General features: G+C 36.9%; 1 protein-coding gene across 2 annotated transcripts in view; it reads right to left on the reverse strand.

Moving 5' to 3' along the window:
• The window catches only part of LOC125039403 (transmembrane GTPase Marf-like), a 32,087-nt gene that overhangs the window by 6,677 nt on the left and 9,467 nt on the right, over positions 1-15,943 (reverse strand). For both annotated transcript variants that reach the window (XM_047633276.1, XM_047633275.1), the window contains exons 2-12: positions 15,584-15,870; positions 15,342-15,451; positions 15,085-15,195; positions 14,609-14,908; positions 13,971-14,078; positions 8,073-8,226; positions 5,687-5,825; positions 3,950-4,127; positions 3,542-3,749; positions 2,881-3,002; positions 477-578 (exon numbers count right to left, since the gene is read on the reverse strand). In XM_047633276.1, coding sequence (XP_047489232.1) covers positions 477-578; positions 2,881-3,002; positions 3,542-3,749; positions 3,950-4,127; positions 5,687-5,825; positions 8,073-8,226; positions 13,971-14,078; positions 14,609-14,908; positions 15,085-15,195; positions 15,342-15,451; positions 15,584-15,851 — 1,800 coding nt within the window. In that variant the 5' untranslated portion in view covers positions 15,852-15,870. The remainder of the gene's footprint in view (positions 1-476; positions 579-2,880; positions 3,003-3,541; positions 3,750-3,949; positions 4,128-5,686; positions 5,826-8,072; positions 8,227-13,970; positions 14,079-14,608; positions 14,909-15,084; positions 15,196-15,341; positions 15,452-15,583; positions 15,871-15,943) is intronic.

The following is a 15,943-nucleotide window of genomic DNA, read 5'->3' on the forward strand; positions in this document are numbered from 1 at the left end:
GTGTGTGTGTGTTTGTGTGTGTGTGTTTGTGTGTGTGTGTGTGTAGTGGGTGTTGGTGGGTGTGTGTAGTGTTTGTGGGTGTGTGTGTGTGTAGTGTGTGTTGTGTGGTTTGTGTGTGTTGTGTGTGGTGTGTGAGTGTGTGTGTTTGTGTGTGGGTTGTAGTGTGTGTTATTTATTTTGTGTAGTGTTGTGTATTTGTGTGTTTGAGGGGGTTTTTATATATTTTTATATATTTATTTTATTATAGTTTTATATTTATATATTATATTTATATATGTAATTTAAATTTATTATTATATGTGTATATAATATTTTATATTTATATATATTTATTAATAATTATATATATATATGTATAAAAAGCAAGCCTTCACTTTTTATTTTGTTTGCTACTAACATTTTTCTTTGCATGTATGTATACCCTAATATGCAAATTGTTGTTTCAGTTCACTCTACTAATAGAAATATATACTTACACCTTCTTTGTGTCTAGAGTTCACTATTCTGTTGCTAGCTTTTCCTAAGACTCTCTGAACCAGGGACACCAGGCCCAAAGAGAACTTAAACTCTATATCTTCCTGCAAAGAAAAGAAATACATGAATAAGACCCAAAATTCAAAAGGGAATACAAACAACTAAGCACATAATATATGTAAATTAATAATTATACAACCAATTTATCACAACCATACATAAAATATCTTTAAAAGTTCGCATTCATTTTATGAAACAAAGCTTTATTACTATACACTTTTTAAATGTAATGTCATAACTATAGTTTGTGACATAGTGTGGGCTGCCAGCAGACAAAACAAACATTTCCACCTCTTGACCAAGAGGCTGGAATGCTTGCCTTACCCAGGGCACTGACATACTGAATACTTTCCCCCTAATGCAGGCATTAATAAAACACTCATATAAGTAAAGTAATTAAAATGTATTAGATGCTAGTATATTCAAATTAATCTAAAACTACCTAGTTTTAATTTGTGCAAATGTTCTAGTAGTATTAAGGGGACCCTCACCATTATATCAGGGGTACCCTTAACCCATTACAGATGGGCCATGTGTACGGGCTGCGACGTGCCAGACTGCACAGAGGAGGATGTTCCACTTATGTAGCAGACTCCTGCGCCCAGTGTCTGGCCGTTGCCAGAAATCACCAGAGTTTATCATGCTCAGGGATTTCTGTTACCCAACTGTGATGGGTTAATATGGGACCTAGATTTTTTTAAATTTTATATTCATATTTTTTTCTGGTTGGTGTTATAAATGAGATACTATATCTTGAGCCTGATTTCATTTGGCGAATAAATAACTGAAAAAACAGATTTGTAATTTTTCTTGTTTTGGCACATTATAATGTCAGGCTATAAACTCCCTTAACCCCCTTAACCCCTTGGCTCCAGGTGACGCGACCATCACTTCGTGAACAAATCTGGCTCGAGGAGCGGGTGATGTGAACATGCAGTCACGGGAAAATCCGGCTGTAAGCTGGGTGATGCAAACCTGCCATTGTTAGCATTTCAGCCAAAGGCTGGGGTGATGGAAAGACTCGCCACAAGTGCACAAACCTCTTGGGAGGTTTACTTTACTCATTTGGCGATTATGCTTTATTCCCGTCAATGTATGAGTGTGGAATGTAATATCCGTGAGCCATGACAGGGAGAGCTCTGGCTCCATGGAGGACGCCATTCCTGTATTCAGCATCATATTCCTAGCACCATGACCGGCGACGCAGGTTATATCGCAGAAAATTGAAGAGGAGGAAGAGGAGGAGGAAGAAGAAGAAGAAGAAGAAGAAGAAGAAGAAGAAGAAGAAGAAGAAGAAGAAGAAGAAGAAGAAGAAGAAGAAGAAGAAGAAGAAGAAGAAGAAGAAGAAGAAGAAGAAGAAGAAGAAGAAGAAGAAGAAGAAGAAGAAGAAGAAGAAGAAGAAGAAGAAGAAGAAGAAGAAGAAGAAGAAGAAGAAGAAGAAGAAGAAGAAGAAGAAGAAGAAGAAGAAGAAGAAGAAGAAGAAGAAGAAGAAGAAGAAGAAGAAGAAGAAGACACAAATAAGAAAGCGTTATATAGTTTTATTTTTCTTGCACGGAGTTGTAGGCTACCTAGAGAGATGATTGGAGTCTGTGCAAAGAAAACAGTCTATTACCATCTAGATAATCCAAATCAAATAGCAAACATGGACATTGGAAAATTGCCAAAAAGCTAAAACCACTCATGTATAAAAAGAGCAAATAACTTTGCAAATAGGAAGCATAGAGTCTTGTCAACTGCACACACACATTTTCACGTGCCAGCCGGTCTACAAGCCACCTGTCATCTCGAAGTGTATTGATGATTTTTTTATATTCCTTTTATTAGTTCCATTGTTTGAGTTTGACTACTAAAAAAATTAAATAAATATTCCAAATATAAACCAAAAATAGATAAAAAAGAGGTATGGCTGTTTAGACATTTACATTAAGCAAGCGATCAGTTGCACTACCCGTCACCAGGGTTTGTTGAGAGCTTATGTGCACTAGAGTGTTTCCAGATACTGAATCAAGTGAATTCTATGAGCACATGATCTTGTTTTTTGAGAGATTTTGTGAATGAGGGATAGGCCTGCTAATTCTGGTAGTTTATTACAGCTTTATCATCACCATTTTATCTACTTATCATTACTAATATTGTTATTATTACCCTTCTTCTTAACATTCTTACTATCATCATTATTATTGTTATCATTATTATACGTTTCATCATCATCATCATCACCACTATTATTAATTTCCTGAAATATTGCACTTCTATAAATTCTGAGCCCAGGGCAACCCATCTGTGGCCAAGCTCATGTGCTATGTACACCACTGAGTATTGCATGTACTTTTAAGTTATTCATACCTGAAAATCAGCACACAAGTTTTCACAATTCAAGCGATACAGAATCTCAAAAGGTTCTCTCCTTGGGAGCATCGTATTTGCTAAGTCACGACGCTCTGGACCCAAAAGGGCTAACATGCGGTCTGCAAAAATAATATTTGTCAGTAATCTGCTTAAAGTATTTAAAGATCTGTATAAAAAGTTAAAAAAAAAAACTTTTAAAATTATCTCTAATTTCTATGATAGCTAAAAGAATGAAAACGGGAAATGTAAAGAGAAAAAATCCTAATCCTTTCTGCCAGTTTTACATCTGCAGAGGCCTCATAACAATTCATCAGTACAAGAAACATTCATATTGATATAAGCTTTTAAATGTTTAATGCACCTTTATCATACACCTAATGACAAACAAAATCAATAACAGAATGATTAATGAGAATGCCGTCAAGATGAAATTCTTCAGTTATAAAATTATCTATATCTTAAATCTTTATATTTATTTATTCTATCTTTGTTATTTTTATCTAGTGTGAGAACACCAAAATGACAAAAGCATACATCAATAGTATAGCATTACATGATCTGCTGGGGATTTCAAAAAGAAAATTTAACTTTATCATGCCAACCAGCAAGAACTAGAGGGAACAAAATGAAATAATAAATAAAGAAAGAAAGAACTTACTTGTCATTTCTGCTTGACTACTTTCAATATTCAAAGCCAAAGCAGAGGAAAGTCTTGCTCGCAAGTTTGACCCCAAGCCAGACTCAACATGTGCATGCAACGTTTTCTTAAAGACATTCAGCACAAGAGGGTCTGGATGGAATGGCTCATTAAATTCATCAACTAACACAGACAGGCGCCTTATTTCTTCATTTAGTGCATTTGATACCTGTAATGATAAAATTTAAGTAGCATATAAATACACACTTTTCATATCACTACCAGAAATTTTAAAATAAATTTAAAGACTGGAATATATATATTAATTACTGATGCACTTCAGAAGTCTTTAACTTTAGAAATGGGCAGTTCTTGTTAATGCTATTTACTACATAATACACACATAAATCCATGGAATGACATACTTACTCTCCTTTCTACATCTTCCACAATGGAACAAATCTTTTCCTTCATCTGTGTTGTAAGGGCATGCAGCTCTTTCTCTGTGTGGTCCAGCCTTGCCCAAAGGCTGTGCCTCTCAGACATTTTTTCCTCCCTTTCCTGCCATGATCGCTCCATAACTCTCCCCACTATTAACTGGATTTCCCTGAAAATAATAAAGAAATAAAATTATAAAGAAATATGAAAAAAGTGTGCCTTTCAATTTCCCAGACAACATGGACAAAGCCCATTTGAGATCTACACAGAGTCTTCTTCAAAGTAACATGTCTCTAGGACATCTAGATGTTGTCCTACATTGCAAGTAATTCTGGAAAAAGAGGAGGAGGAGGAGGAGGAGGAGGAGGAGGAGGAGGAGGAGGAGGAGGAGGAGGAGGAGGAGGAGGAGGAGGAGGAGGAGGAGAGGAGGAGAGGAGGAGAGGAGGAGAGGAGGAGAGGAGGAGAGGAGGAGAGGAGGAGGAGAGGAGGAGAGGAGGAGGAGAGGAGGAGGAGAGGAGGAGGAGGAGGAGGGAGGAGGAGGAGGAGGAGGAGGGAGGAGGAGGAGGAGGAGGAGGGAGGAGGAGGAGGAGGAGGAGGGAGGAGGGAGGAGGAGGAGGAGGAGGAGGAGGAGGAGGAGGAGGAGGAGGAGTGGAGGAGGAGGAGGAGGAGGAGTGGAGGAGGAGGAGGAGGAGGAGGAGGAGGAGGAGGAGGAGGAGGAGGAGGAGGAGGAGGAGGAGGAGGAGGAGAGGAGGAGAGGAGGAGAGGAGGAGGAGGAGTGGAGGAGGAGGAGTGGAGGAGGAGGAGGAGTGGAGGAGGAGGAGGAGTGGAGGAGGAGGAGGAGTGGTGGAGGAGGAGGAGTGGTGGAGGAGGAGGAGGAGGAGTGGAGGAGGAGGAGGAGGAGGAGGAGGAGGAGGAGGAGTGGAGGAGGAGGAGGAGGAGGAGAAATAGAGGAGGAATAGAAGAGGAGTGGAGGAGGAGGACGAATAGAAGAGGAGTGGAGGAGGAGGAGGAGTGGAGGAGGAGGACGAATAGAAGAGGAGTGGAGGAGGAGGAGAAGTGGAGGAGGAGGACGAATAGAAGAGGAGTGGAGGAGGAGGAGGAGGGGAGGAGGAGGAGGAGGAGGAGGAGGAGGAGGAGGAGGAGGAGGAGGAGGAGGAGGAGGAGGAGGAGGAGGAGGAGGAGGAAGAGGAGGAGTGGAGGAAGAGGAAGGGAAGGAGGAGTGGAGGAAGGGAAGGAGGAGTGGAGGAAGAGGAAGAGGAAGGAGGAGTGGAGGAAGAGGAAGAGGAAGAGGAGTGGAGGAAGAGGAAGAGGAAGAGGAGTGGAGGAAGAGGAGTGGAGGAAGAGGAAGAGGAAGAGGAAGAGGAGGAGGAGTGGACGAAAAGGAAGAGGAGGAGGAGGAAGAATGGTGGTGGTGGTGGCAGTGGTGGAGGTGGAGGTGGAGGTGGAGGTGGAGGTGGAGGTGGAGGTGGAGTTGGAGGTGGAGGGGGAGGTGGAGGAGGGGGAGGTGGCAGAGGAGGGGGAGGGAAAAAAAAATAAACCAGTAAAAAATAATGGGATGTCTGATAATGTAAGTATTCTAATATATAAAATACATTAGTAGACGAACCGTATTTATGTTGAGAAATGTAAAACAGGTATGAATGAGAATGAATATTTTCACAATACAAGAGATGTATTTGACTGGTTTTGATTATACCTTTGTCAGAAATACACCAGCTGACGTCTTACCCAGAAATACTCTTTCCCCGCTGTGTGTGCTGCTCAAATTTGGTGATAACTGCTGTCTTTGAGATGCATTCTTCAAATTTTCTTTCGAAGTCTTGAAATTCAAAATACCGACTTGTAAATCCATCTGGGTACCCTGAGGCTGTGGAAATAAAAATAAATAATATCTAATAATGCTAATACTAACTATATCTAGTTTAATGGTAATAATAATAGAATTAGGGACAATAACAGTAATAAATAAAATCTTAATATCAGTAATAACAATAATTATAATTATGATAACAATTATAATAATAATAATAATTACAATTATAATAATAACAATAATAATAATGATAATAAGGATGATGGTGGTGTTAATAATGATGATAATGATGATGATGATAAAATAATAATAATAATAATAATAATAATAATAATAATAATAATAATCATTACACACTGACAAAGACACACGTAGTATAACACAAGGAATTAACAAGTAAATCATATGAGGTTTTGGAAATTGGAAGTAGAATCTAACAAGGGAATCTTATATGAACTTGTTAACTGGTACCAATTAAAAATCACTTTCAGAAGAGTAAGTGGTTTGTGCTTTACTTCATGTGTTATCTGAACCTCATAAGCCCCAAAAGTCCATGAATTACCTCTATGCTAATGCTGTATTGAGGCCCAATTTTTTTTATTTCCATATTTTTTTTGTCACTGTGAACTTTATTGGAGTCATGCTTTTGTTTTTTTATATTCTATATTTTTTCTTTTCAAAATTCCAAAATTGGGCCTAAATATGCCCTACACATTCTAAATATCCTGTGAAAGAAAACATATAATCTCATTCTTTTTTTCATCCAATTGTGAAGAAATTGAAAACTGTGGATGGCAATATCAGTACAAAATTATTATACTTGTATGATCCTAGCATGAATACATATCAGTTTCATTTTGAGTATTTTGGGAGGACGTGTACAACAATTTACTGCGAGAATTGCCATTACAGTTGAATTTTTTACACATATCTACATGAGGGGGGGGGGGGGGTTACTAGGTGGTTATAATTTTCAAGGAGGTTTATATGTATGTAAAAACATGCACATAAGGTTAATCTTTTTAATCATCATTATTTAACAGGCCTAAACCCCCTTTTTATGTACAGGAAAAATTATTAGTTACCCTAGATCAAAGTGTTTTCTTTTGTGATATTTTAAAAAATGCCCATTGCACATTTTTTTTCTGTTTGGTATTATCATAATCATGTTATATCTTGATTCTGGTTTCATTTGGTAAATAAATAACTGAAATAACAAATAAATTTGTAATTTTTCTTGTTTGGCTCACCATAGGCTAACTGCTCCCATTATGAACAAGGTAAACAAATTAATGATATGCTTCATTTACTATCTAAAAGTTGTGCCAAAGATTTTTTTTTAATTCCTTTTATTACTTCCAATATCTGAGTTTGAATTTTCAAGAAAAGACAATTCTGTTTCAATAGTATTCAAAATATATATATATAAAAAAAAAAAAAAATAATAATTCAGATACAAAAAATAGCATATTTTCTACTCTACAAAATGCAATATAAATGAAGAAAATCATACAAGCATTTACAAAGTTATTTAAATATTTACATCAAGTGATCACACTTCATACCACTCTACAGACTTGAATCGCTGTCACACAGCTTATACACCCAGATTGTTAATTCAAGTGAATGCTATGAGTACAATTTAATGTAATTTTACCATCAAAATTCATAAGGGACATCTACATAAAAATATAAAATTTATACACATTAGTTACATATTTTCTTGTTTTTCTGAATATATTAATAATAAAAAACAATATAAGATCAGATGCTAAGTTAACCCAGGAAAGAAAGGCATCTCAGAATATGGCCCACAGCAGCTGCCTCGTATGTTAGGCTCTTACGTTCTCTGCCTCCACTCTGACTGGGTTGCCTAAGTGTGATTCACAAATGGGTCCTCAGCAGCAAGCACTCACTGATATAGATAGCACCTAGAAATAAGGGTGTGCTGCACTCTGTAGGACCCATCACAGGGGAGTTAAATGAGCTCTATGTTATTTCCTGATTTGCTATATCACCGAACTTAGAAAATAAATAGATAACTGAATAATTTGAAAATTATAAAAAAAAGTGGTCTTTAACAAATTTCTCCTTAGTTCATAAATCAAACCAAAGACTTCACATAAATATCTATGTCCATAAAATATACGAACTAGTGGTTTGCAAGTGGAATAAAAGGGAATCTCACAAATTTTTGTTACTAAATTTGGTTATATATTTTCAAAGACAGCTTTCAGATCTACCACTGGCAAGAACAAACTTGAATTTCAAGCTTAATACATACAATTTGGAAAAACTTACTGTTATTTGGTTGGCCTTTAGATTCATTAAGGCGCTGCTGAAGAACTTCTTTGGCAGAAACAAAAAACACTCTCTGTTCTGCCTGTGGTCCTTGGACAACTTTGAGTTCCTCAACCAAGAAGCCTAAGGTTCGTTCTAAGTGCTGCTTGCGGACCTGACAATAATAATAATTCAATAAACAATAGAGCAAAATATAAATCTGATTAGTAAATTGAAAATATAGGTCATGTCCCAACTTAGAACTTATAGATGACATTGTTCAACATAGAATTTTAAATTCTTCAAGAAATAGTTTTATGAATTTAAATTACTATTTAACTAATTAAACAGAGAGTGCATAACATAATAACTACACTTAAAAATAGCTTATAAAAATAAAAACTAAATAAAACACCAAGAAGAGAAAATTTAAAGAAAAAATTAAATTACATATTGGTAGCAAAACACCAGCAGTGCATGAAACAACCTCAGAGCAAGAGTATATCCCAATGTTTTAACCTTTTGAATGCCTGTGACCTAGTCAATTTGCCTCAACTTCTAGCCTGTATGTCAGCCATTTAGTTTCTTATCTTTGAATAAGATTACAAATACTGTGTGTGTGTGTGTGTGAGTGCGTGTGCGTGTGCGTGTGCGTGTGCGTGTGCGTGTGCGTGTGCGTGTGCGTGTGTGTGTGCGTGTGCGTGTGCGTGTGTGTGTGTGTGTATATATATATATACACACATATACATTTCATATATACATGTATATATGTATATGTATGTATTTATATGTGTAAATATGTAATTATATTTATTTATATATATAATACATATATATGCGTGTGGGTTTGTATATCTATCTATACATATACATACACATATACATATACATATACATATACATACACATATACATACACATATACATACACATATATATATATATATATATATATATATATATATATATATATATATATACATATGTATGTATATTTATATATATATATATATATATATATATATATATATATATATATGTATATATATATATATATATTTATATATGTGTCTGTGTGTGTGTGTCTACATATATATGTATATATATGTACATACACATATATAAACACACAAACGCACACGTACACACACGCACGCACACACAGACACAGACACAGACACACACACACACTGTATATACACCTTTTGCCACTCTTCTATTCCTCTCTTCCTTGGGGTTTTATTATGAAACCTATATAACAAGCAGTTTGAAATTATCTCCTGTAGTCTAAGGCACCTTGGGTTTACAAAGTAACATCTGATTAACCTTGACTGAGAATCAGCTTCCAAAAACTAGTGGGACAAGAATATCTTGCTACCACACTGGGCCACCTTGTCTGTGTGGCTCCTCCTTCCACCCAGACCTCCCCCCATATATCCTCTAGACCATCAGAGACTATTACATCCACTATCCCATATTCTCCCATTTCCCTTGGACCCCTTCAACTATGTCAGGCTGAGCTACTGGCAACAACTTGTTCACATTTTCTTGCTTTAAAAAATATAATACATATAGATCTTATTTCTTCATATATGTTTCAAGCATGTGCATTCTGTAAATCTTTCCATTCTCATAAGTATGAATGTTAATGGTTAATGGCTAAAGCAAATAAATGTGCTAGACTTCAAGGTCAAATAGCACTATGTTAAAGTATAGTAGTGAAAAGGGTTAGGAATTAGTTAATGATTAGGATAAAGTCAAAGGTTAAAACAGTACTAGAGGGTAGTATGGTAGTGAAAGGGTAGAGAGGGTGAGCTGATGGGGTATATTATAAGATAAAGGTTGTTAACCCCTTGGTGACGGGTGAAGAAAATAAAATAAAAACTCTACGCTCTGGCGATCAATGGCAATAAGCTGACTTTGAGCGTGGGAGTTCAGTGCATCAAGCCGAATCACTGGCTCGTAGCGCTTTGGCGCGCCGCCACGGCATACAGCCGTACACCCCAGATCAAGCAGTTTGTTTTGACGACTCATGGCGTGACCCATCGGGAAGGGATTAAAAGGGGAAGGAATAGCTATAGGTGTCGTGATGTGCTAAAGTGGAAAGTTCCACTACATGGAACTCCCGGGACATTTGCCAGAAGCCACTGTTGCCAGTAACACCAAGCGATTTCTGATACTGTCACTAAGGGGTTAAGGAAAGGTAGAATAGGAGTTTCAAGCCAGTAAAGAGTAAAGTTTCCAATTATCCAAATATTGTTAAAGATCGTCAATAGGAAGGTTAAGGAGAGAGATTGAAGATGTCGTAGCATACAGTAATGTATGCCATCAGGACGTTCATGTGTATTACAGCACAACTGTAAGGCAGAAAGGAACTCAGTAGAGAAGGGACATTGTAGGGTTCTGTAGAAGACAAGGAGAATGAAAAGGAATGGGGAAGTTCATGTCTACAAAAGGTAATCTTGGCAATATTGATTTGGGACTTATGGCTGCCTCTGGGGGGAATAGTGTAGCACTGTACTGATACTGCATTGTAGTCAGTGAGACAGGCAGGTAGGTCCTCTTCAGTCTGACCATCTTTGTCATAGACAGGGCAATCAGCCGGGGAGATGGAAACCGTTCCAGTATATGTATTAAGGGAGGAGAGGGATTGGGTAAGAATAGGTTTGCCAGTGAGGTCAACCAGGGTAGATAGTGCATGGACTTGGGGACTCAGATGCAACTGTGACAAGATGGTAGTGATCAGGACAACTGCAGAAGGAACTTTGCCAACTTGTTTTTGGAAGCCTTGTTGAAAGAGAAAGTATTATTGCAGTAAGAGGCTGTTGAGGGAATCACAAAAAGTCAGTCCCACTTGGATGGGCTAAACAAATTACTCAAAAGATTTGTAGAAGTGGGAATTGTAGAGGGGTGAGGATGTGAGGATGGGAGGAGGGAGTGGCATGAAGTGAGGTAGTAATTCACCCCCACTTGGATGGGCTAAACAAACTACTCAAAAGGTTTGTAGAAGTGGGAATTGTAGAGGGGTGAGGATGTGAGGATGGGAGGAGGGAGTGGCATGGAGTGAGGTAGTAATGTGGGCATGAGGACAATAAGAGAGACTTGTAATAAGGGAGGAGATAGAAAATAAAGATGATTGTGCAGGAGAAGTTGTAGGATATTGGGAGTGAGGATGGGGTGTCTTGAAGAGATGATTCCTGTTGACATCATGTGTCAAGCAGGGGGGTGTAGCAGCAGTGTCAGGGGTCATTAAACCAGAGGAGTTAGATTCAGAGAGGCTAGTTGATAAAGGGGCAAGCCTTAATGCCCCTAATAAGGATATAATATCTTCATTACTGGCCATGGTAAGCCTGAAATATATGGGGAATATAAAAGGTCCACCCTTTAGTGTTCCAATAAGGTGTAAGGACCAGACAATTAACCAAGGGAATACTATACCCATAGCTCCTTAAGGCCATTCATGACTGGCACAAAGTCAACCTTTCATCCTTTCAACACAGCTCACACACATTAGGAATTTGGACAGGGGAAGGCTTCAAGAAGATAAGAAAAGGAAAGGGGAAAAAGAAAAGACCATGCAAAATTAGTTCAGTTGAGGGCTGAGGCCCAAGGTAAGGGAGATCGCCAGCATTGTGCCTCAGTCTCCGTTTCCTAAGCCCCTTCCACGACATCAATAGGAAAGGGATTGTGGGGGATAAATATGCAGGTGTAATCTCTTCAAACATCAAGATTAAATTCTCCCGAGGCAAGTGCCAAACTTTTGGGATTAATTATGACAGGGAAGGACAAGGAGAGGACCAAAAAATTATAGTTTTTAGGAATTAAAGAAAAGAAAAGTAAATTGGCTTTCTGATAAATATGAATTATTACAAGTATCTTCATAGTTTATTACTTGAAACTACTTTCAAAAATTTGCAGTATTAATGCAGTCCAAAGAAAACAGATTCCCTTCTGGATTGGAAAACATTTTCATGATCATAATATCAACCCAATTTGTTTTATACTCATAGCACTCAAAAGGTTACACAGAAGGGGTGAATGTTCTGAAGAACCTCTTAATTTCCCTTAAAATGAAGGAAAATAAACAAAAAATAAAAAAGCAAATAATAAATAATAGCTTCAATTAATTATGCTGGTATAACACTTAAACAAACAACTAAAAATTCTGTATCCCCTTATACATGGAATGACTCATATCAACTTTGGTGAAAGTAAAGCTTAAAAATAGCTATAACAAGCCCAATAAAATGATCTTACCTCATGCTGCTCATTGTTAGCCTACAATGCCCAACAAACCAAGAATTAGTACTGTTATATAATCAGTTCTAAGCACAAATGACCAAAGAATGATACATTTCCATACTATCTATCTCACAATGACTATAAAACATCATACTCAGATATACTTTAGGCTGCCTACATTCTCTTTCGTATGTCCCTAGCTTTTCCACAAGGCTCAAAGATACCAGTCCCCTACAGATAGCAAAGTAATTGATTATCATAAAAAATGGAGAAACATGCTGAAAAATTCACCAGCTGAGCACAACAACAATCCCAAAATCTTGCAGACATTGGATATTCCCTTTTTGTACCTCCACTGACATCAAGTGGAGATTGCAATTTTCGGTTTACCTAATATCATTAATTTCTCTGAAAATCCACTGTCATGAAGACACCTGACTATTCATGTTTTCAATTTTTTTCTGAGATAATATAATGCTTGTTAACATAGCTCCTGCAATTTTCTTTCACATTACATTTCTTTCTTTTGAAGGTTGAAAGCTTACAATTTTCTATATCTTATCAAATTTCAATATTTAATTTTCTGGAAGCCACACAAAGGGGTAATGTTGTGGCAAAAGTAGAAAATAATAATTGGATCTTCCCTAGTAAATTAATAAAAAGAGTTATAATTAAAATCATAACCAATACTTCTAAAGTATGTTTTTTTTCTTTCCTAAGGTTAACAGTCAGATTACCTGGCAGCAATAGGCTAAGTATCAACTTTCTAATATCAATTAACCTTTAATTTTCATAAAACAGATGTCAAGTCAGCATGCCTAACAGAGTGACTAGATTTAAGTTGAATTATTGAAATACTCTATGTAAAACGACACTGATTAATCCAATTATTTGTCTTTTTGATAAATTTAAAAGAAAATGTTTCAATATCATCACAAGTATTCATATAGGGAGCATCCTTCCTCACTTTTGGAAAAAGTTACTGGAAAAGGGGACTGGCATCTTTAAATTGTTATATTCTGAATCCCATCAACAAGGAATTACAGTTCATATATTTATGTAAATAGTATTATCTGTTAATATGACATCCAGCATTAACCCCTTAACGACGGGTCACGTCTATAGACGTCAAAACAAACCGCTCGGAATGTGGCGTGCGGCTGTACGCAGCGGCGGCAAGCCAAAGCACTAAAAGCCGGTGATTCGGCTTGATGTACTGAACTCCCGCGCTCAAAGTCGGCGCGTTGCCATTGATCGCCAGAGCGTAGTTTTTTTTTTTAGTTTTCTTCACCCGTCACCAAGGGGTTAATGATCTTAAATACACTAGAAAAATCTAAATTCAAATCAACTAAGCAAAGAAATAAGAAAAAATAAAAATAAAGGAAAATATTTTCTTCAAATACCTGTAATAATTTGGAATAAAACATCTATACCCAACATCAGTCACACATTGAACAAGCTTACATAAGAGCTGCTAGTTTCTCAAATATTAATATCCCAATTCCTTGCACTTGTACACACACATATAGGAGCAAACACACACCTACACAATCTTACTTAGCCCTCTTTAGGACTTAATATAGAAAAAACACAAATTTCTTTAAAGTACATAAAGAAATAAGGAGCTCTTACAGTTATGGCCAACTGTTTTTCTTATATCTGTCCAGGTCTACTTACTTCATTTAGAAACTCAGGTTCTGTTGCAGCCATATCCCATCTGTTCTGAAGGATGAATATATTGGGCTTCGAGAGTTTTGAAGACACTTTATGGAAGAAATTCTTCTCCTGTGGATTTAAAAACCTGATTAATTCACATGAAGATCATTTCTTAAAAATAAATTATTTCACAATCAAGATCTATTTCTGCACTGTTATTCATCATTACCTCATTGTGCTTGGAAGGCATGACATACTTGCCGCATCCACTGAGATTTTAGTTTATTTAATGTACACTCATGACTCCACAAGTGTTTATTCATGAAAGGATCAATTACTGGTCCTACCCATGTTACCTATTTACTCTTTTCATTGTTTTTTAGAAGACTCTCTTCTACTTTTATTCCTATTAGTATCTTAATAACATTATAATAATAGCAGTGTTAATAATAGCACAACAGTATCAACACTGATAGATAAAAAAAAAAAGTCTAAATTCTAAAAATTTAAGGAAAGGGGAAATCAGGTGAGGTTATACTTGACTCTTGTGGCTGAGCACTTGTGGAGCCATCTGTGTGCAACATAATTCACAAAAAAGAGCAGTGAACAGTAATAGATTAATAACTTTAAAGAAAGAGATAATCTTAGGGGAAATGTACCGTGTTCATGAGGGTCGACTCTGAATTGGCAACCAGCACAAACACATCAGCATCTAGGCAATGCTTATCAATCCACTCATCCAGGCTTTCCGATACGTCTATGCCTGGGGAGTCTACCAGAACTACATCATCTCTCAGAAGTGGACATCTAGACTTTGGCCAGTGAATTCGGACTAGTGAAGAATCACCAAGTCTGTTATTGCAGAGAGCATGTGCAAGCTGACCAATACCCTTCAGGTTCTGCTTCTCTGTAGATCCTTCACTTGTAAAATATGGTTCATTTGTATCATCACCTTCAACCTACAAAGCAATAAATATAGCAGGTCTTTACTTTTATCATACATTCATGATAGCAAGTAATAAAACAAATATTTAAATACAGTTTCCCAGGAAAATCTACAGACTTTATAAGACATAACCAATACTATAAATTCATACAGTCGATTAAGAATATACAATCCAGCTGGGCAACTAACCTGTAAAAAGCAGTTGGTTGTATGTCCAATGCCTGAAGGGAGGATCTTGTCCCCTAACATTGCATTGATTACTGTGCTTTTTCCATTAGATGTTCGACCAAAGAAAGCCACCTGAAATCAGATGATAATATGGCAGGTTCAACAACTAGGCTTTCATAAAACACTTCAAAACAAAAAAAGCAACACAGTCATTATCACCCTTTTACAATTTAATTCCATTATATTCATTCTGTTCTGGAACGTTCTCATCTACAAACCTTCATGTGGTCTCTTGCCAGTACTTCCTGTATTCCTGCAACTTTCGAACTGTACAGTTTGAATTCTTGCAATCCCTTTTCATCAATAAGATCTTTATCATTATGTACCCCTGTTGAAACAAAGGATGACATTAAACACTGTTATCCACTAAACAAAGTATGAATTGAACAATCTATTTCCAGTTTCAGTTTAAAATAGGTGTTTAATATAATATTCAAAATGTAAAGCACCTATAACTTGCCTTCCAGGAAATGTGTTGTTTCTGCAACATATTCTTCAATCTCCTGATATATATCATTGATCTTCTTCTTAGCTCGCACAAATATCTGTAGAGGTGAGGATGTTGTTGACTCCCTAAGGTGCCGTACCCCTAACACACCTACTAATGATTCACGGAGAGACATGCCACCCCCCCCTCCGTCTCCAGACCCTCCCTCTCCTGTTGCCCCCCCAAGATACATCTCTCCACCATTCATCATTGATGTCGACCGATTAAGCACACTCGACATGGTACACCAACGCCCTCAACTGAAACAAAAAGAAAATATTAACTAAAGAAAAAAGTTGGAAAAGGACTATCAAAACTGTGAAGATTTACAAG

This window comes from Penaeus chinensis, chromosome 27 (assembly GCF_019202785.1).
Source record: "Penaeus chinensis breed Huanghai No. 1 chromosome 27, ASM1920278v2, whole genome shotgun sequence".
In the NCBI taxonomy this organism is placed as follows: domain Eukaryota; kingdom Metazoa; phylum Arthropoda; class Malacostraca; order Decapoda; family Penaeidae; genus Penaeus; species Penaeus chinensis.